Raw genomic sequence first — 24021 nt, 5'->3', positions numbered from 1 at the left:
GTACTTTTAAGAATCGTATGTTTATAAATGGGTGCGTATATAAATATCTGTAGTGAGAGTACCTTTAAGAAATGGGTGTTTATTACTGCAGTGATGTCAGAGAGTGGGTGGAGCTGGGCTCTAAGTTTCTTACTTTCATTTTAGGTTGTTTGCTGCAGGGTGTGTTTTAGTTTCATTTTCAGAGCTGGATAGCTGCAGGCAAAGCAAGCAGCTGTACAAGGATCTCTCTCTGCAATCTAAAGACTGTCTCCAGATCAATTGGGTGATTTCAAAGTGCTGACTGCTCTCAGTAGAGAACTTAAACCTGATCTCTGTGTTAAAAAGGGTCTTTTGTCTTCCGGATGTTGTTTGGGAATTTATTAAGGGTTATCTATCGAGTACTCTATTCTTTGGGGATTTATTGGTGTTGATAGTTGTTTCGATGTTTACTGTGGATTTATAAAGTGTTAACGGGTTTAATAAATTAGCATTATTTTAATTTAAAAGTACTGTAGATCTCTGCTGTATCACACCTGTAGAGTGGGCCGTGTGCGCCCCATACCACAATCTAGGAAAGGTTGTGGGTCAGGTGAACTCCATGATACACTTTGTGGTTCTCTAAACCCTGGCCCTTAACAGAGACAGACAGAGCACTTCCCCCATCTCGGTCACAAGCGGTTATGTTCGCAAAGCTTCACGAAATGTGGACGTGCATCCCAATATGGACAGGCATTTTCACCCCGGAAGCCCGCCCTCCATCCCACTCGGAATCCCGTGTGCAGCTAAACCCAGCCAAATCCACACGGAGGACATCGGGAAACACACCTCAAGAAAGGAAGGTCAAGGTTCACACCAAACTGATAAGATAACGCACTTTAATTTAATTTTAAACGAACCTCAAGTATTTGATAAACTGTACTTAGCTTTACATACAACAACTTTAAATATCTATTGAGGCTTAATAAACGTTAAAATGTATCACCTTCAGGCAAACCCTTCAATTTAAGTCAAACTTAACAATTTCTGAAACGTCAACGACCCTTTCTGTACACTGTCCCCATCAAACACTCCCAGGACAGGTACAGCACGGGGGTAGATACAGAGTAAAGCTCCCTCTACACTGTCCCCATCAAACACTCCCAGGACAGGTACAGCACGGGGGTAGATACAGAGTAAAGCTCCCTCTACACTGTCCCCATCAAACACTCCCAGGACAGGTACAGCACGGGGTTAGATACAGAGTAAAGCTCCCTCTACACTGTCCCCATCAAACACTCCCAGGACAGGTACAGCACGGGGTTAGATACAGAGTAAAGCTCCCTCTACACTGTCTCCATCAAACACTCCCAGGACAGGTACAGCACGGGGTTAGATACAGAGTAAAGCTCCCTCTACACTGTCCCCATCAAACACTCCCAGGACAGGTACAGCACGGGATTAGATACAGAGTAAAGCTCCCTCTACACTGTCCCCATCAAACACTCCCAGGACAGGTACAGCACGGGGGTAGATACAGAGTAAAGCTCCCTCTACACTGTCCCCATCAAACACTCCCAGGACAGGTACAGCACGGGGTTAGATACAGAGTAAAGCTCCCTCTACACTGTCCCCATCAAACACTCCCAGGACAGGGACAGCACGGGGTTAGATACAGAGTAAAGCTCCCTCTACACTGTCCCCATCAAACACTCCCAGGACAGGTACAGCATGGGGTTAGATACAGAGTAAAGCTCCCTCTACACTGCCCCCATCAAACACTCCCAGGACAGGTACAGCACGGGGTTAGAAACAGAGTAAAGCTCCCTCTACACTGTCCCCATCAAACACTCCCAGGACAGGTACAGCACGGGGTTAGATACAGAGTAAAGCTCCCTCTACACTGTCCCCATCAAACACTCCCAGGACAGGTACAGCACGGGGTTAGATACAGAGTAAAGCTCCCTCTACACTGACCCCATCAAACACTCCCAGGACAGGTACAGCACGGGGTTAGATACAGAGTAAAGCTCCCTCTAAACTGTCCCCATCAAACACTCCCAGGACAGGTACAGCACGGGGTTAGATACAGAGTAAAGCTCCCTCTACACTGTCCCCATCAAACACTCCCAGGACAGGTACAGCAATGGGTTAGATACAGAGTAAAGCTCCCTCTACACTGACCCCATCAAACACTCCCAGGACAGGTACAGCACGGGGTTAGATACAGAGTAAAGCTCCCTCTACACTGTCCCCATCAAACACCCCCAGGACAGGTACAGCACGGGGTTAGATACAGAGTAAAGCTCCCTCTACACTGTCCCCATCAAACACCCCCAGGACAGGTACAGCACGGGGTTAGATACAGAGTAAAGCTCCCTCTACACTGTCCCCATCAAACACTCCCAGGACAGGTACAACACAGGGTTAGATACAGAGTAAAGCTCCCTCTACACTGTCCCCATCAAACACTCCCAGGACAGGTACAACACAGGGTTAGATACAGAGTAAAGCTCCCTCTACACTGTCCCCATCAAACACTCCCAGGACAGGTACAGCACGGGGTTAGATACAGAGTAAAGCTCCCTCTACACTGTCCCCATCAAACACTCCCAGGACAGGTACAGCACGGGGTTAGATACAGAGTAAAGCTCCCTCTACACTGTCCCTATCAAACTCTCCCAGGACAGGTACAGCACAGGGTTAGACACAGAGTAAAGCGCCCTCTACACTGTCCATATCAAACTCTCCCAGGACAGGTACAGCACAGGGTTAGACACAGGGTAAAGCGCCCTCTACACTGTCCTTATCAAACACTCCCAGGACAGGTATAGTACGTGGTTAGAGACAGAGTAAAGCGCCCTCTACACTGTCCCTATCAAACACTCCCAGGACAGGTACAGTACGTAGTTAGATACAGAGTAAAGCTCCCTCTACACTGTCCCCGTCAAACACTCCCAGGACAGGTACAGGACGGGGTATATACAGAGTAAAGCTCCCTCTACACTGTCCCCATCAAACACTCCCAGGACAGGTACAGCACGGGGTTAGATACAGAGTAAAGCTCCCTCTACACTGTCCCCATCAAACACTCCCAGGACAGGTACAGCACGGGGTAAGATACAGAGTAAAGCTCCCTCTACACTGTCCCCATCAAACACTCCCAGGACAGGTACAGCACGGGGTTAGATATAGAGTAAAGCCCCCTCACTGAGTGCGATGTTGGGGGAGGGCTTTTGGCAGAGGGTGGGGTTGGGAGGGGGTTAAATTTGAGGGGAGTGGGCAGAGTTGTTAGAAATCGTCGTCATCGCAGATGTCCAGGTAAACGTCGAACGCCTCGCGATTACAGTTGCCGTCTGGGGTGAAGACATATTTGTGAAATGTCCCATCAACACATATCGCTGTAGAGAGACCGAGACAGAGAGAGATAGGTTAGGAGGGAGCGGATTGACGCGCCGGCATTAGGATGAGAAATTGCCGCCCATTCAACCCTCACGCTCTCTGCCTTCTCCTCACACTTTCCCTCTGCTCAGTGACTACCCCGCAGTCTAATCGCAGCCACCAGATCAGTCAGGCCAGTGGGCTCAAATGAAGGTGAGTCTTATGTTTGGGTCTCTTTAACTGGAACATCCTGGCCCCCACCGTCACCGCCTCCCCCCCCCCCCCTCCCCCCCCCCCCCACCACTCCACCCCTCGACTCCTTACCCAATTTACAACCCAGTCGCCCCCCCCCAGTCCTTCGTCATGTCCCAACTGAGAGTGGCCACGATCTTTTCGATCCGTGCAACATGCTCGAGGGGCCGCCCTACTGCTCCGGTTCTGTGAGTCCGCGCGTCACTGCTCCCTCCTTCCGCCACCTCGATCCCCAATTCCCCCTCCCGCGTCTCAAACCCCGTTTCCCCCTCCCCGAAACCCATTTCCCCCTCCACACCTCGAACCCCGTTTCCCCTCCCCGACCGGAACTCCTTTCCCCACTCCCCAGCCTCGAACCCCGTTTTTCCAGCCCACGTACCTATGACAGAGTTGACGTTTTTCGACATATTCTTCCCGAAGGCGCAGATGCAGGCGCACTCGGCGGGCACAGTGAAACTGGCCAAGCTCCACTGCGAATCCACGTACTGGCCAATGACCGGGCCCACTTTGCCCACTCGCGCCAGCCTGTTCAAACAAATCATAAAGTCACATGTCCAGAGGGGCGGCCATTTAATTTTAATAATCTTTATTGTCACAAGTAGGTTTACATTAACACTGCAATGAAGTTACTGTGAAAAGCCCCTTTGCAATGTCCTTCACCACAGTCGGTGGACCAGGGTGGCGGCCATTTGCAATGTTCATCACCAGAGACTATGGACCAGAGTGGCGGCCATTTGTAATGTCCATCACCGGAGACTGTGGACTTGGGTGGCGGCCATTTGTAATGTCCATCACCGGAGACTGTGGACCAGGGTGGCGGTCATTTGTAATGTCCATCACTGGAGACTGTGGACCTGGGTGGCGGCCATTTGTAATGTCCATCACCGGAGACTGTGGACCAGGGTGGCGGCCATTTGTAATGTCCATCACCGGAGACTGTGGACCTGGGTGGCGGCCATTTGTAATGTCCATCACCGGAGACTGTGGACCAGGGTGGCGGCCATTTGTAATGTCCATCACTGGAGACTGTGGACCTGGGTGGCGGCCATTTGTAATGTCCATCACCGGAGACTGTGGACCAGGGTGGCGGCCATTTGTAATGTCCATCACCGGAGACTGTGGACATGGGTGGCGGCCATTTGTAATGTCCATCACCGGAGACTGTGGACCAGGGTGGCGGCCATTTGTAATGTCCATCACCGGAGACTGTGGACCTGGGTGGTGGCCATTTGTAATGTCCATCACCGGAGACTGTGGACCAGGGTGGCGGCCATTTGTAATGTCCATCACCGGAGACTGTGGACCAGGGTGGCGGCCATTTGTAATGTCCATCATCAGAGACTGTGGACCTGGGTGGCGGCCATTTGTAATGTCCATCACCGGAGACTGTGGACCAGGGTGGCGGCCATTTGTAATGTCCATCACCGGAGACTGTGGACCTGAGTGACGGCCATTTGTAATGTCCATCACCGGAGACTGTGGACCTGGGCGGTGGCCATTTGTAATGTCCATCACCGGAGACTGTGGACCTGGGTGGCGGCCATTTGTAATGTCCATCACCGGAGACTGTGGACCTGGGTGGCGGCCATTTGTAATGTCCATCACTGGAGACTGTGGACCTGGGTGGCGGCCATTTGGAATGTCCATCACCAGAGACTGTGGACCAGGGTGGCGGCCATTTGGAATGTCCATCACCGGAGACTGTGGACCTGGGTGGCGGCCAATTGGAATGTCCATCACCGGAGACTGTGGACCTGGGTGGCGGCCATTTGGAATGTCCATCACCGGAGACTGTGGACCAGGGTGGCGGCCATTTGTAATGTCCATCACCGGAGACTGTGGACCAGGGTGGCGGCCATTTGGAATGTCCATCACCGGAGACTGTGGACCATTGTGCATCAGTCCCTCACACTCCTGGGTCATAATGCCCACTTTCATTTCCCCCCTACCTGCACAACCCCCCACACTCACATAGCAGCTATACCCTCACTCACGCAGATCTCCGGTTTAACTTAGTGTCCTTCAGGGCAAAGATGTGAACGGTTCCCTTGTCACTGGACGCACAGAGGAATGAGGACTCGTGGCTGAAGTTGATGCTGTTGGGAGGGAGAGAAGGTTATCGGCAGCCTTCATGGGATTTTCTGACCCCCGCCTGTGCCCCTCATTCCCTCCTTCTCTCTCTCCTGATCGCCTCCCCCCGACCCCACTCATCGCCTCCCCCCGACCGCAGACATCGCCTCCCCCCGACCGCAGACATCGCCTCCCCCCGACCCCACTCATCGCCTCCCTCCGACGCCACTCATCGCCTCACACCGACCCCACTCATCGCCTCCCCCCAACCCCACTCATCGCCTCCCCCCGACCGCACTCATTGGCTTCCTCGGACCCCACTCATCGCCTCCCTCCGACCCCACTCATCGCCTCCCCCCGACCCCACTCATCGCCTCACACCGACCCGACTCATTGCCTCCCCCCGACCCCACTCATTGCCTCCCCCCGACCCCACTCATCGCCTCCCCCCGACCCCACTCATCGCCTCCCCCCGACCCCACTCATCGCCTCCCCCCGACCCCACTCATCGCCTCACACCGACCCCACTCATCGCCTCACACTGACCCCACTCATCGCCTCACACTGACCCCACTCATCGCCTCACACCGACCCCACTCATCGCCTCCCTCCGACCCCACTCATTGCCTCCCCCCGACCCCACTCATCGCCTCACACCGACCCCACTCATCGCCTCACACCGACCCCACTCATCGCCTCCCTCCGACCCCACTCATTGCCTCCCCCCGACCCCACTCATCGCCTCATACCGACCCCACTCATCGCCTCACACCGCCTCCACTCATCGCCTCACACCGACCCCACTCATCGCCTCCCTCCGACCCCACTCATCGCCTCCCCCCGACCCCACTCATCGCCTCCCCCCGACCCAACTCATTGCCTCACACCGACCCCACTCATTGGCTCCCCTCCGACCCCACTCATCGCCTCACACCGACCCCACTCATCGCCTCCCTCCGACCCCACTCATCGCCTCACACCGACCCCACTCATTGCCTCCCCCGACCCGACTCATTGCCTCCCCCCGACCCCACATCGCCTCACACCGACCCCACTCATCGCCTCACACTGACCCAATCATTGCCTCACACCGACCCCACTCATTGCCTCCCCCCGACCCCACTCATCACCTCCCTCCGACCCCACTCATCGCCTCACACCGACCCCACTCATCGCCTCCCCCCGACCCCACTCATCACCTCCCTCCGACCCCACTCATCGCCTCACACCGACCCCACTCATCGCCTCCCCCCGACCCCACTCATCACCTCCCTCCGACCCCACTCATCGCCTCACACCGACCCCACTCATCGCCTCCCCCCGACCCCACTCATCGCCTCCCCCCGACCCCACTCATCGCCTCACACCGACCCCACTCATCGCCTCACACCGACCCCACTCATCGCCTCACACCGACCCCACTCATCGCCTCCCCCCGACCCCACTCATCGCCTCACACCGACCCCACTCATCGCCTCCCCCCGACCCCACTCATCGCCTCCCCCCGACCCCACTCATCGCCTCCCCCCGACCCCACTCATCGCCTCCCTCCGACCCCACTCATCGCCTCCCCCCGACCCCACTCATCGCCTCCCCCCGACCCCACTCATCGCCTCCCTCCGACCCCACTCATCGCCTCCCTCCGACCCCACTCATCGCCTCCCCCCGACCCCACTCATCGCCTCCCCCCGACCCGACTCATCGCCTCCCCCCGACCCCACTCATCGCCTCCCTCCGACCCCACTCATCGCCTCCCTCCGACCCCACTCATCGCCTCCCCCCGACCCCACTCATCGCCTCACACCGACCCCACTCATCGCCTCCCCCAACCCCACTCATCGCCTCCCCCCGACCCCACTCATTGCCTCCCTCCGACCCCACTCATCGCCTCCCCCCGACCCCACTCATCGCCTCACACCGACCCCACTCATCGCCTCCCCCAACCCCACTCATCGCCTCCCCCCAACCCCACTCATCGCCTCCCCCCAACCCCACTCATTGCCTCCCTCCGACCCCACTCATCGCCTCCCCCCGACCCCACTCATCGCCTCCCTCCGACCCCACTCATCGCCTCCCTCCGACCCCACTCATCGCCTCCCCCCGACCCCACTCATCGCCTCACACCGACCCCACTCATCGCCTCCCCCAACCCCACTCATCGCCTCCCCCCGACCCCACTCATTGCCTCCCTCCGACCCCACTCATCGCCTCCCCCCGACCCCACTCATCGCCTCACACCGACCCCACTCATCGCCTCACACCGACCCCACTCATCGCCTCCCCCAACCCCACTCATCGCCTCCCCCCAACCCCACTCATCGCCTCCCCCCAACCCCACTCATTGCCTCCCTCCGACCCCACTCATCGCCTCCCCCCGACCCCACTCATCGCCTCCCCCCGACCCCACTCATCGCCTCACACCGACCCCACTCATTGCCTCCCCCAACCCCACTCATCGCCTCCCTCCGACCCCACTCATCGCCTCCCCCCGACCCCACTCATCGCCTCCCTCCGACCCAACATCGCCTCCCTCCGACCCCACTCATCGCCTCCCCCCGACCAAACTCATCGCCTCACACCGACCCCACTCATCGCCTCCCCCCGACCCAACATCGCCTCCCCCCGACCCCACTCATCACCTCCCCCGACCCCACTCATCGCCTCCCCCCGACCCCACTCATCGCCTCACACCGACCCCACTCATCGCATCCCCCAACCCCACTCATCGCCTCCCCCCGACCCCACTCATTGCCTCCCTCCGACCCCACTCATCGCCTCCCCCCGACCCCACTCATCGCCTCACACCGACCCCACTCATCGCCTCACACCGACCCCACTCATCGCCTCCCCCAACCCCACTCATCGCCTCCCCCCAACCCCACTCATCGCCTCCCCCCAACCCCACTCATTGCCTCCCTCCGACCCCACTCATCGCCTCCCCCCGACCCCACTCATCGCCTCCCCCCGACCCCACTCATCGCCTCACACCGACCCCACTCATTGCCTCCCCCAACCCCACTCATCGCCTCCCTCCGACCCCACTCATTGCCTCCCCCCGACCCCACTCATTGCCTCCCCCCGACCCCACATCGCCTCCCCCCGACCCCACTCATCACCTCCCTCCGACCCCACTCATCGCCTCACACCGACCCCACTCATCACCTCCCTCCGACCCCACTCATTGCCTCCCCCCGACCCCACTCATCGCCTCCCCCCGACCCCACTCATCGCCTCCCTCCGACCCCACTCATCGCCTCCCCCCGACCCCACTCATCGCCTCACACCGACCCCACTCATCGCCTCATACCGACCCCACTCATCGCCTCCCTCCGACCCCACTCATCGCCTCACACCGACCCCACTCATCGCCTCCCCCCGACCCCACTCATCGCCTCCCCCGACCCCACTCATCGCCTCACACCGACCCCACTCATCGCCTCACACCGACCCCACTCATCGCCTCCCCCGACCCCACTCATCGCCTCACACCGACCCCACTCATCGCCCCCCCCGACCCCACTCATCGCCTCCCCCCGACCCCACTCATCGCCTCACACCGACCCCACTCATCGCCTCACACCGACCCCACTCATCGCCTCCCCCGACCCCACTCATCGCCTCCCCCCGACCCCACTCATCGCCTCACACCGACCCCACTCATCGCCTCCCCCCGACCCCACTCATTGCCTCCCCCCGACCCCACATCGCCTCACACCGACCCCACTCATCGCCTCACACCGACCCCACTCATTGCCTCCCCCCGACCCCACATCGCCTCACACCGACCCCACTCATCGCCTCCCCCGACCCCACTCATCGCCTCACACCGACCCCACTCATTGCCTCACACCGACCCCACTCATCGCCTCCACCCGACCCCACTCATCGCCTCACACCGACCCCACTCATCGCCTCCCTCCAACCCCACTCATTGCCTCCCCCCGACCCCACTCATCGCCTCCCTCCGACCCCACTCATCGCCTCCCCCCGACCCCACTCATCGCCTCCCTCCGACCCCACTCATCGCCTCCCCCCAACCCCACTCATCGCCTCCCTCCGACCCCACTCATCGCCTCACACCGACCCCACTCATCGCCTCACACCGACCCCACTCATCGCCTCCCCCCGACCCCACTCATCGGCTCCCCCCGACCCCAGTCATCGCCTCACACCGACCCCACTCATCGCCTCACACCGACCCCACTCATTGCCTCCACCCGACCCCACTCATTGCCTCCCCCCGACCCCAGCCATCGCCTCCCCCCGACCCCACTCATCGCCTCCCCCGACCCCACTCATCGCCTCACACCGACCCCACTCATCGCCTCCCTCCGACCCCACTCATCGCCTCCCCCCGACCCCACTCATCGCCTCCCTCCGACCCCACTCATCGCCTCCCCCCGACCCCACTCATCGCCTCCCCCCGACCCCACTCATCGCCTCACACCGACCCCACTCATCGCCTCACCCCGACCCCACTCATCGCTTCCCCCCGACCCAACATCGCCTCCCTCCGACCCAACATCGCCTCCCCCCGACCCCACTCATCTCCTCCCCCGACCCCACTCATCGCCTCCCCCCGACCCCACTCATCGCCTCACACCGACCCCACTCATCGCCTCCCCCCGACCCCACTCATCGCCTCCCTCCGACCCCACTCATTGCCTCCCCCCGACCCCACTCATTGCCTCCCCCCGACCCCACATCGCCTCACACCGACCCCACTCATCACCTCCCTCCGACCCCACTCATCGCCTCCCCCCGACCCCACTCATCGCCTCACACCGACCCCACTCATCGCCTCCCTCCGACCCCACTCATCGCCTCCCCCCGACCCCACTCATCGCCTCCCCCCGACCCCACTCATCGCCTCCCTCCGACCCCACTCATCGCCTCCCCCCGACCCCACTCATCGCCTCACACCGACCCCACTCATCGCCTCCCCCCCGACCCCACTCATCGCCTCACACTGACCCCACTCATTGCCTCACACCGACCCCACTCATTGCCTCCCCCCGACCCCACTCATCACCTCCCTCCGACCCCACTCATCGCCTCACACCGACCCCACTCATCGCCTCCCCCCGACCCCACTCATCACCTCCCTCCGACCCCACTCATCGCCTCACACCGACCCCACTCATCGCCTCCCCCCGACCCCACTCATCGCCTCCCTCCGACCCCACTCATCGCCTCACACCGACCCCACTCATCGCCTCCCCCCGACCCCACTCATCGCCTCCCCCGACCCCACTCATCGCCTCCCCCCGACCCCACTCATCGCCTCACACCGACCCCACTCATCGCCTCACACCGACCCCACTCATCGCCTCACACCGACCCCACTCATCGCCTCCCCCCGACCCCACTCATCGCCTCACACCGACCCCACTCATCGCCTCCCCCCGACCCCACTCATCGCCTCCCCCCGACCCCATTCATCGCCTCCCCCCGACCCCACTCATCGCCTCCCCCCGACCCCACTCATTGCCTCCCTCCGACCCCACTCATCGCCTCCCCCCGACCCCACTCATCGCCTCCCCCCGACCCCACTCATCGCCTCCCCCCGACCCCACTCATCGCCTCCCTCCGACACCACTCATCGCCTCCCTCCGACCCCACTCATCGCCTCCCCCCGACCCCACTCATCGCCTCCCCCCGACCCGACTCATCGCCTCCCCCCGACCCCACTCATTGCCTCCCTCCGACCCCACTCATCGCCTCCCTCCGACCCCACTCATCGCCTCCCCCCGACCCCACTCATCGCCTCACACCGACCCCACTCATCGCCTCCCCCAACCCCACTCATCGCCTCCCCCCGACCCCACTCATTGCCTCCCTCCGACCCCACTCATCGCCTCCCCCCGACCCCACTCATCGCCTCACACCGACCCCACTCATCGCCTCACACCGACCCCACTCATCGCCTCCCCCAACCCCACTCATCGCCTCCCCCCAACCCCACTCATCGCCTCCCCCCAACCCCACTCATTGCCTCCCTCCGACCTCACTCATCGCCTCCCCCCGACCCCACTCATCGCCTCCCTCCGACCCCAATCATCGCCTCCCTCCGACCCCACTCATCGCCTCCCCCCGACCCCACTCATCGCCTCACACCGACCCCACTCATCGCCTCCCCCAACCCCACTCATCGCCTCCCCCCGACCCCACTCATTGCCTCCCTCCGACCCCACTCATCGCCTCCCCCCGACCCCACTCATCGCCTCACACCGACCCCACTCATCGCCTCACACCGACCCCACTCATCGCCTCCCCCAACCCCACTCATCGCCTCCCCCCAACCCCACTCATCGCCTCCCCCCAACCCCACTCATTGCCTCCCTCCGACCCCACTCATCGCCTCCCCCCGACCCCACTCATCGCCTCCCCCCGACCCCACTCATCGCCTCACACCGACCCCACTCATTGCCTCCCCCAACCCCACTCATCGCCTCCCTCCGACCCCTCATCGCCTCCCCCCGACCCCACTCATCGCCTCCCTCCGACCCAACATCGCCTCCCTCCGACCCCACTCATCGCCTCCCCCCGACCAAACTCATCGCCTCACACCGACCCCACTCATCGCCTCCCCCCGACCCAACATCGCCTCCCCCCGACCCCACTCATCACCTCCCCCGACCCCACTCATCGCCTCCCCCCGACCCCACTCATCGCCTCACACCGACCCCACTCATCGCATCCCCCCGACCCCACTCATCGCCTCCCTCCGACCCCACTCATTGCCTCCCCCCGACCCCACTCATTGCCTCCCCCCGACCCCACATCGCCTCCCCCCGACCCCACTCATCGCCTCACACCGACCCCACTCATCACCTCCCTCCGACCCCACTCATCGCCTCCCCCCGACCCCACTCATCGCCTCCCCCCGACCCCACTCATCGCCTCCCTCCGACCCCACTCATCGCCTCCCCCCGACCCCACTCATCGCCTCACACCGACCCCACTCATCGCCTCATACCGACCCCACTCATCGCCTCCCTCCGACCCCACTCATCGCCTCACACCGACCCCACTCATCGCCTCCCCCCGACCCCACTCATCGCCTCCCCCGACCCCACTCATCGCCTCACACCGACCCCACTCATCGCCTCCCCCGACCCCACTCATCGCCTCACACCGACCCCACTCATCGCCCCCCCCGACCCCACTCATCGCCTCCCCCCGACCCCACTCATCGCCTCACACCGACCCCACTCATCGCCTCACACCGACCCCACTCATCGCCTCCCCCGACCCCACTCATCGCCTCCCCCCGACCCCACTCATCGCCTCACACCGACCCCACTCATCGCCTCCCCCCGACCCCACTCATCGCCTCACACCGACCCCACTCATTGCCTCCCCCCGACCCCACATCGCCTCACACCGACCCCACTCATCGCCTCACACCGACCCCACTCATTGCCTCCCCCCGACCCCACATCGCCTCACACCGACCCCACTCATCGCCTCCCCCGACCCCACTCATCGCCTCACACCGACCCCACTCATTGCCTCACACCGACCCCACTCATCGCCTCCACCCGACCCCACTCATCGCCTCACACCGACCCCACTCATCGCCTCCCTCCAACCCCACTCATTGCCTCCCCCCGACCCCACTCATCGCCTCACACCGACCCCACTCATCGCCTCCCCCCGACCCCACTCATCGCCTCACACCGACCCCACTCATCGCCTCACACCGACCCCACTCATTGCCTCCCCCCGACCCCACTCATCGCCCCCCCCGACCCCACTCATCGCCTCCCCCCGACCCCACTCATCGCCTCACACCGACCCCACTCATCGCCTCACACCGACCCCACTCATCGCCTCCCCCGACCCCACTCATCGCCTCCCCCCGACCCCACTCATCGCCTCACACCGACCCCACTCATTGCCTCCCCCCGACCCCACATCGCCTCACACCGACCCCACTCATCGCCTCACACCGACCCCACACATTGCCTCCCCCCGACCCCACATCGCCTCACACCGACCCCACTCATCGCCTCCCCCGACCCCACTCATCGCCTCACACCGACCCCACTCATTGCCTCACACCGACCCCACTCATCGCCTCCACCCGACCCCACTCATCGCCTCACACCGACCCCACTCATCGCCTCCCTCCAACCCCACTCATTGCCTCCCCCCGACCCCACTCATCGCCTCACACCGACCCCACTCATCGCCTCCCTCCGACCCCACTCATCGCCTCCCCCCGACCCCACTCATCGCCTCCCTCCGACCCCACTCATCGCCTCCCCCCAACCCCACTCATCGCCTCCCTCCGACCCCACTCATCGCCTCACACCGACCCCACTCATCGCCTCACACCGACCCCACTCATCGCCTCCCCCCGACCCCACTCATTGGCTCCCCCCGACCCCAGTCATCGCCTCACACCGACCCCACTCATCGCCTCACACCGACCCCACTCATTGCCTCCACCCGACCCCACTCATTGCCTCCCCCCGACCCCAGCCATCGCCTCCCCCCGACCCCACTCATCGCCTCCCCCGACCCCACCCATCGCCTCACACCGACCCCACTCATCGCCTCCCTCCGACCCCACTCATCGCCTCCCCCCGACCCCACTCATCGCCTCCCTCCGACCCCACTCATCGCCTCCCCCCGACCCCACTCATCGCCTCCCCCCGACCCCACTCATCGCCTCCCTCCGACCCCACTCATCGCCTCCCCCCGACCCCACTCATCGCCTCCCCCCGACCCCACTCATCGCCTCCCCCCGACCCCACTCATCGCCTCCCCCCGACCCCACTCATCGCCTCCCTCCGACCCCACTCATCGCCTCACACCGACCCCACTCATTGCCTCCCTCCGACCCCACTCATTGCCTCCCCCCGACCCCACTCATCGCCTCACACCGACCCCACTCATCGCCTCCCTCCGACCCCACTCATCGCCTCCCCCTGACCCCACTCATCGCCTCCCTCCGACCCCACTCATTGCCTCACACCGACCCCACTCATTGTCTCACACCGACCCCACTCATCGCCTCCCCCCGACCCCACTCATCGCCTCCCTCCGACCCCACTCATTGCCTCCCCCCGACCCCACTCATCGCCTCACACTGACCCCACTCATTGCCTCCCCCCGACCCCACTCATCGTCTCCCCCCGACCCCACTCATCGCCTCCCCCCGACCCCACTCATCGCCTCCCCCCGACCCCACTCATTGCCTCACACTGACCCCACTCATTGCCTCCCCCCGACTCCACTCATCGCCTCACACCGACCCCACTCATCGCCTCCCCCCGACCCCACTCATCGCCTCACACCGACCCCACTCATTGCCTCCCCCCGACCCCACTCATTGCCTCCCCCCGACCCCACTCATCGCCTCCCCCCGACCCCACTCATTGCCTCACACTGCCTCCACTCATCGCCTCCCCCCGACCCCACTCATCGCCTCACACCGACCCCACTCATCGCCTCCCCCCGACCCCACTCATTGCCTCACACCGACCCCACTCATTGCCTCACACTGCCTCCACTCATCGCCTCCCCCCGACCCCCCTCATCGCCTCACACCGACCCCACTCATCGCCTCACACCGACCCCACTCATCGCCTCACACCGACCCCACTCATCGCCTCACACCGACCCCACTCATCGCCTCACACCGACCCCACTCATCGCCTCACACCGACCCGACTCATTGCCTCACACCGACCCCACTCATCGCCTCCACCCGACCCCACTCATTGCCTCACACCGACCCCACTCATCGCCTCACACCGACCCCACTCATTGCCTCACACTGCCTCCACTCATCGCCTCCCCTCGACCCCACTCATTGCCTCTCACCGACCCCACTCATCGCCTCACACCGACCCCACTCATTGCCTCACACTGCCTCCACTCATTGCCTCCCCCCGACCCCACTCATCGCCTCCCCCCGACCCCACTCATTGCCTCTCACCGACCCCACTCATTGCCTCCCCCCGACCCCACACATTGCCTCCCCCCGACTCCACTCATCGCCTCCCTCCGACCCCACTCATTGCCTCTCACCGACCCCACTCATCGCCTCCCTCCGACCCCACTCATCGCCTCCCCCCAACCCCACTCATCGCCTCCCTCCGACCCCACTCATCGCCTCACACCGACCCCACTCATCGCCTCACACCGACCCCACTCATCGCCTCCCCCCGACCCCACTCATCGCCTCACACCGACCCCAGTCATCGCCTCACACCGACCCCACTCATCGCCTCACACCGACCCCACTCATTGCCTCCACCCGACCCCACTCATTGCCTCCCCCCGACCCCAGCCATCGCCTCCCCCCGACCCCACTCATCGCCTCCCCCGACCCCACTCATCGCCTCACACCGACCCCACTCATCGCCTCCCTCCGACCCCACTCATCGCCTCCCCCCGACCCCACTCATCGCCTCCCTCCGACCCCACTCATCGCCTCCCCCCGACCCCACTCATCGCCTCCCCCCGACCCCACTCATCGCCTCCCTCCGACCCCACTCATTGCCTCCCCCCGACCCCACTCATCGCCTCCCCCCGACCCCACTCATCGCCTCCCCCCAACCCCACTCATCGCCTCCCCCCGACCCCACTCATCGCCTCCCTCCGACCCCACTCATCGCCTCACACCGACCCCACTCATTGCCTCCCTCCGACCCCACTCATTGCCTCCCCCCGACCCCACTCATCGCCTCACACCGACCCCACTCATCGCCTCCCTCCGACCCCACTCATCGCCTCCCCCCGACCCCACTCATCGCCTCCCTCCGACCCCACTCATTGCCTCACACCGACCCCACTCATTGTCTCACACCGACCCCACTCATCGCCTCCCCCCGACCCCACTCATCGCCTCCCTCCGACCCCACTCATTGCCTTCCCCCGACCCCACTCATCGCCTCACACTGACCCCACTCATTGCCTCCCCCCGACCCCACTCATCGCCTCCCCCCGACCCCACTCATCGTCTCCCCCCGACCCCACTCATCGCCTCCCCCCGACCCCACTCATCGCCTCCCCCCGACCCCACTCATTGCCTCACACTGACCCCACTCATTGCCTCCCCCCGACTCCACTCATCGCCTCACACCGACCCCACTCATCGCCTCCCCCCGACCCCACTCATCGCCTCACACCGACCCTACTCATTGCCTCCCCCCGACCCCACTCATTGCCTCCCCCCGACCCCACTCATCGCCTCCCCCCGACCCCACTCATTGCCTCACACTGCCTCCACTCATCGCCTCCCCCCGACCCCACTCATCGCCTCACACCGACCCCACTCATCGCCTCCCCCCGACCCCACTCATTGCCTCACACCGACCCCACTCATTGCCTCACACTGCCTCCACTCATCGCCTCCCCCCGACCCCCCTCATCGCCTCAAACCGACCCCACTCATCGCCTCACACCGACCCCACTCATCGCCTCACACCGACCCCACTCATCGCCTCACACCGACCCCACTCATCGCCTCACACCGACCCCACTCATTGCCTCACACCGACCCCACTCATCGCCTCCACCCGACCCCACTCATTGCCTCACACCGACCCAACTCATCGCCTCACACCGACCCCACTCATTGCCTCACACTGCCTCCACTCATCGCCTCCCCTCGACCCCACTCATTGCCTCTCACCGACCCCACTCATCGCCTCACACCGACCCCACTCATTGCCTCACACTGCCTCCACTCATTGCCTCCCCCCGACCCCACTCATCGCCTCCCCCCGACCCCACTCATTGCCTCTCACCGACCCCACTCATTGCCTCCCCCCGACCCCACACATTGCCTCCCCCCGACTCCACTCATCGCCTCCCTCCGACCCCACTCATTGCCTCTCACCGACCCCACTCATCGCCTCCCCCCGACCCCACTCATTGCCTCTCACCGACCCCACTCATTGCCTCCCCCCGACCCCACTCATTGCCTCCCCCCGACCCCACTCATCGCCTCCCCCCGACCCCACTCATCGCCTCCCCCAGACTCCACTCATCGCCTCACACCGACCCCACTCATTGCCTCCCTCCGACCCCACTCATCGCCTCACACCGACCCCACTCATTGGCTCCCTCCGACCCCACATCGCCTCCCCCCGACCCCACTCATTGCCTCACACCGACCCCACTCATCGCCTCCCCCCGACCCCACTCATTGCCTCCCCCCGACCCCACATCGCCTCCCCCCGACCCCACTCATTGCCTCACACCGGCCCCACTCATCGCCTCACACCGACCCCACTCATCGCCTCACACCGACCCCACTCATTGGCTCCCTCCGACCCCACATCGCCTCCCCCCGACCCCACTCATCGCCTCCCCCCGACCCCACTCATCGCCTCCCTCCGACCCCACTCATTGCCTCCCCCCGACCCCACTCATCGCCTCCCCCGACCCCACTCATCGCCTCACACCGACCCCACTCATTGCCTCACACCGACCCCACTCATTGCCTCCCCCGACCCCACTCATTGCCTCCCCCCGACCCCACTCATCGCTTCCCTCCGACCCCACTCATCGCCTCACACCGACCCCACTCATCGCCTCCCTCCGACCCCACTCATTACCTCACACCGACCCCACTCATCGCCTCACACCGACCCCACTCATCGCCTCACACCGACCCCACTCATTGCCTCCCCCCGACCCCACTCATCGCCTCACACCGACCCCACTCATCGCCTCCCCCCGACCCCACTCATCGCCTCCCCCGACCCCACTCATCGCCTCACACCGACCCCACTCATCGCCTCACACCAACCACACTCATCGCCTCCCTCCGACCCCACTCATCGCCTCACACCAACCACACTCATTGCCTCCCTCCGACCCCACTCATCGCCTCACACCGCCTCCACTCATCGCCTCACACCAACCACACTCATCGCCTCCCCCCGACCCCACTCATCGCCTCCCCCCAACCCCACTCATTGCCTCCCTCCGACCCCACTCATTGCCTCCCTCCGACCCCACTCATCGCCTCATACCGACCCCACTCATTGCCACCCCCCGACCCCACTCATCGCCTCCCCCCAACCCCACTCATCGCCTCACACCGACCCCACTCATCGCCTCCCCCCGACCCCACTCATCGCCTCACACCGACCCCACTCATCGCCTCACACCGACCCCACTCATCACCTCCCCCCGACCCCACTCATCGCCTCCCCCCGACCCCACTCATCGCCTCACACCGACCCCACTCATCGCCTCCCCCCGACCCCACTCATCGCCTCACACCGACCCCACTCATCACCTCCCCCGACCCCACTCATCGCCTCCCCCCGACCCCACTCATCGCCTCCCCCCGACCCCACTCATTGCCTCCCCCCGACCCCACTCATCGCCTCCCCCCGACCCCACTCATTGGCTTCCTCCGACCCAACATCGCCTCCCCCGACCCCACTCATCGCCTCCCCCCGACCCCACTCATCGCCTCCCCCCGACCCCACTCATCGCCTCCCCCCGACGCCACTCATCGCCTCCCCCCGACCCCACTCATCGCCTCACACCGACCCCACTTATTTCCTCACACCGACCCCACTCATCGCCTCCCCCCGACCCCACTCATCGCCTCACACCGACCCCACTCATCACCTCCCCCGACCCCACTCATCGCCTCCCCCCGACCCCACTCATTGGCTTCCTCCGACCCAACATCGCCTCCCCCGACCCCACTCATCGCCTCCCCCCGACCCCACTCATTGCCTCACACCGACCCCACTCATTGCCTCACACCGACCCCACTCATTGCCTCACACCGACCCCACTCATCGCCTCCCCCCGACCCCACTCATCGCCTCCCCCCGACCCCACTCATTGCCTCACACCGACCCCACTCATCACCTCCCCCGACCCCACTCATCTCCTCACACCAACCCCACTCATCGCCTCCCCCCGACCCCACTTATCGCCTCCCCCCGACCCCACTCATCGCCTCACACCGACCCCACTCATCGCCTCCCTCCGACCCCACTCATCGCCTCCCCCCGACCCCACTCATCGCCTCCCTCCGACCCCACTCATCGCCTCCCCCCGACCCCACTCATCGCCTCCCTCCGACCCCACTCATCGCCTCCCCCCGACCCCACTCATCGCCTCACACCGACCCCACTCATCGCCTCCCCCCGACCCCACTCATCGCCTCCCTCCGACCCCACTCATCGCCTCCCTCCGACCCCACTCATCGCCTCCCTCCGACCCCACTCATCACCTCACACCGACCCCACTCATCGCCTCCCCCCCACCCCACTCATTGCCTCACACCGACCCCACTCATCGCCTCCCTCCGACCCCACTCATCGCCTCCCTCCGACCCCACTCATCGCCTCCCTCCGACCCCACTCATCGCCTCCCTCCGACCCCACTCATCGCCTCCCTCCGACCCCACTCATCGCCTCCCCCCGACCCCACTCATCGCCTCCCTCCGACCCCACTCATCGCCTCCCTCCGACCCCACTTATCACCTCACACCGACCCCACTCATTGCCTCACACCGACCCCACTCATCGACTCCACCCGACCCCACTCATTGCCTCACACCGACCCCACTCATCGCCTCACACCGACCCCACTCATTGCCTCACACTGCCTCCACTCATCGCCTCCCCTCGACCCCACTCATTGCCTCTCACCGACCCCACTCATCGCCTCACACCGACCCCACTCATTGCCTCACACTGCCTCCACTCATTGCCTCCCCCCGACCCCACTCATCGCCTCCCCCCGACCCCACTCATTGCCTCTCACCGACCCCACTCATTGCCTCCCCCCGACCCCACACATTGCCTCCCCCCGACTCCACTCATCGCCTCCCTCCGACCCCACTCATTGCCTCTCACCGACCCCACTCATCGCCTCCCTCCGACCCCACTCATCGCCTCCCCCCAACCCCACTCATCGCCTCCCTCCGACCCCACTCATCGCCTCACACCGACCCCACTCATCGCCTCACACCGACCCCACTCATCGCCTCCCCCCGACCCCACTCATCGCCTCACACCGACCCCAGTCATCGCCTCACACCGACCCCACTCATCGCCTCACACCGACCCCACTAATTGCCTCCACCCGACCCCACTCATTGCCTCCCCCCGACCCCAGCCATCGCCTCCCCCCGACCCCACTCATCGCCTCCCCCGACCCCACTCATCGCCTCACACCGACCCCACTCATCGCCTCCCTCCGACCCCACTCATCGCCTCCCCCCGACCCCACTCATCGCCTCCCTCCGACCCCACTCATCGCCTCACACCGACCCCACTCATTGCCTCCCTCCGACCCCACTCATTGCCTCCCCCCGACCCCACTCATCGCCTCCCTCCGACCCCACTCATCGCCTCCCCCCGACCCCACTCATCGCCTCCCTCCGACCCCACTCATTGCCTCACACCGACCCCACTCATTGTCTCACACCGACCCCACTCATCGCCTCCCCCCGACCCCACTCATCGCCTCCCTCCGACCCCACTCATTGCCTCCCCCCGACCCCACTCATCGCCTCACACTGACCCCACTCATTGCCTCCCCCCGACCCCACTCATCGCCTCCCCCCGACCCCACTCATCGTCTCCCCCCGACCTCACTCATCGCCTCCCCCCGACCCCACTCATCGCCTCCCCCCGACCCCACTCATTGCCTCACACTGACCCCACTCATTGCCTCCCCCCGACTCCACTCATCGCCTCACACCGACCCCACTCATCGCCTCCCCCCGAACCCTACTCATCGCCTCACACCGACCCTACTCATTGCCTCCCCCCGACCCTACTCATTGCCTCCCCCCGACCCCACTCATCGCCTCCCCCCGACCCCACTCATTGCCTCACACTGCCTCCACTCATCGCCTCCCCCCGACCCCACTCATCGCCTCACACCGACCCCACTCATCGCCTCCCCCTGACCCCACTCATTGCCTCACACCGACCCCACTCATTGCCTCACACTGCCTCCACTCATCGCCTCCCCCCGACCCCCCTCATCGCCTCACACCGACCCCCCTCATCGCCTCACACCGACCCCACTCATCGCCTCACACCGACCCCACTCATCGCCTCACACCGACCCCACTCATCGCCTCACACCGACCCCACTCATCGCCTCACACCGACCCCACTCATTGCCTCACACCGACCCCACTCATCGCCTCCACCCGACCCCACTCATTGCCTCACACCGACCCCACTCATCGCCTCACACCGACCCCACTCATTGCCTCCACTCATCGCCTCCCCTCGACCCCACTCATTGCCTCTCACCGACCCCACTCATCGCCTCACACCGACCCCACTCATTGCCTCACACTGCCTCCACTCATTGCCTCCCCCCGACCCCACTCATCGCCTCCCCCCGACCCCACTCATTGCCTCTCACCGACCCCACTCATTGCCTCCCCCCGACCCCACACATTGCCTCCCCCCGACTCCACTCATCGCCTCCCTCCGACCCCACTCATAGCCTCTCACCGACCCCACTCATCGCCTCCCCCCGACCCCACTCATTGCCTCTCACCGACCCCACTCATTGCCTCCCCCCGACCCCACTCATTGCCTCCCCCCGACCCCACTCATCGCCTCCCCCCGACCCCACTCATCGCCTCCCCCCGACTCCACTCATCGCCTCACACCGACCCCACTCATTGCCTCCCTCCGACCCCACTCATCGCCTCACACCGACCCCACTCATTGGCTCCCTCCGACCCCACATCGCCTCCCCCCGACCCCACTCATTGCCTCACACCGACCCCACTCATCGCCTCCCCCCGACCCCACTCATTGCCTCCCCCCGACCCCACATCGACCCCCCCCGACCCCACTCATTGCCTCACACCGGCCCCACTCATCGCCTCACACCGACCCCACTCATCGCCTCACACCGACCCCACTCATTGGCTCCCTCCGACCCCACATCGCCTCCCCCCGACCCCACTCATCGCCTCCCCCCGACCCCACTCATCGCCTCCCTCCGACCCCACTCATTGCCTCCCCCCGACCCCACTCATCGCCTCCCCCCGACCCCACTCATCGCCTCACACCGACCCCACTCATTGCCTCACACCGACCCCACTCATTGCCTCCCCCGACCCCACTCATTGCCTCCCCCCGACCCCACTCATCGCTTCCCTCCGACCCCACTCATCGCCTCACACCGACCCCACTCATCGCCTCCCTCCGACCCCACTCATTGCCTCACACCGACCCCACTCATCGCCTCACACCGACCCCACTCATCGCCTCACACCGACCCCACTCATTGCCTCCCCCCGACCCCACTCATCGCCTCACACCGACCCCACTCATCGCCTCCCCCCGACCCCACTCATCGCCTCCCCCGACCCCACTCATCGCCTCACACCGACCCCACTCATCGCCTCACACCAACCACACTCATCGCCTCCCTCCGACCCCACTCATCGCCTCACACCAACCACACTCATTGCCTCCCTCCGACCCCACTCATCGCCTCACACCGCCTCCACTCATCGCCTCACACCAACCACACTCATCGCCTCCCCCCGACCCCACTCATCGCCTCCCCCCAACCCCACTCATTGCCTCCCTCCGACCCCACTCATTGCCTCCCTCCGACCCCACTCATCGCCTCATACCGACCCCACTCATTGCCTCCCCCCGACCCCACTCATCGCCTCCCCCCAACCCCACTCATCGCCTCACACCGACCCCACTCATCGCCTCCCCCCGACCCCACTCATCGCCTCACACCGACCCCACTCATCGCCTCACACCGACCCCACTCATCACCTCCCCCCGACCCCACTCATCGCCTCCCCCCGACCCCACTCATCGCCTCACACCGACCCCACTCATCGCCTCCCCCCGACCCCACTCATCGCCTCACACCGACCCCACTCATCACCTCCCCCGACCCCACTCATCGCCTCCCCCCGACCCCACTCATCGCCTCCCCCCGACCCCACTCATTGCCTCCCCCCGACCCCACTCATCGCCTCCCCCCGACCCCACTCATTGGCTTCCTCCGACCCAACATCGCCTCCCCCGACCCCACTCATCGCCTCCCCCCGACCCCACTCATCGCCTCCCCCCGACCCCACTCATCGCCTCCCCCCGACCCCACTCATCGCCTCCCCCCGACCCCACTCATCGCCTCCCCCCGACCCCACTCATCGCCTCACACCGACCCCACTTATTTCCTCACACCGACCCCACTCATCGCCTCCCCCCGACCCCACTCATCGCCTCACACCGACCCCACTCATCACCTCCCCCGACCCCACTCATCGCCTCCCCCCGACCCCACTCATTGGCTTCCTCCGACCCAACATCGCCTCCCCCGACCCCACTCATCGCCTCCCCCCGACCCCACTCATTG

General features: G+C 64.2%; 1 protein-coding gene across 1 annotated transcript in view; it reads right to left on the bottom strand.

Annotated features, from left to right (window-relative positions):
• Nucleotides 1–837: 837 nt before the first annotated feature.
• wdr45 (WD repeat domain 45) overlaps nt 838–24021 on the bottom strand; it is a 97681-nt gene continuing 74497 nt past the window's right edge. Inside the window, exons 9-11 of the mRNA XM_072487958.1 lie at nt 5583–5684; nt 3968–4113; nt 838–3356 (exon numbers count right to left, since the gene is read on the bottom strand). Of these exons, the coding sequence (XP_072344059.1) occupies nt 3247–3356; nt 3968–4113; nt 5583–5684 (358 nt within the window). The 3' untranslated portion in view covers nt 838–3246. The remainder of the gene's footprint in view (nt 3357–3967; nt 4114–5582; nt 5685–24021) is intronic.

Source organism: Scyliorhinus torazame, chromosome 22 (genome assembly GCF_047496885.1).
Source record: "Scyliorhinus torazame isolate Kashiwa2021f chromosome 22, sScyTor2.1, whole genome shotgun sequence".
NCBI lineage: Eukaryota > Metazoa > Chordata > Chondrichthyes > Carcharhiniformes > Scyliorhinidae > Scyliorhinus > Scyliorhinus torazame.
This window is presented reverse-complemented; position numbering and strand designations above follow the sequence as displayed.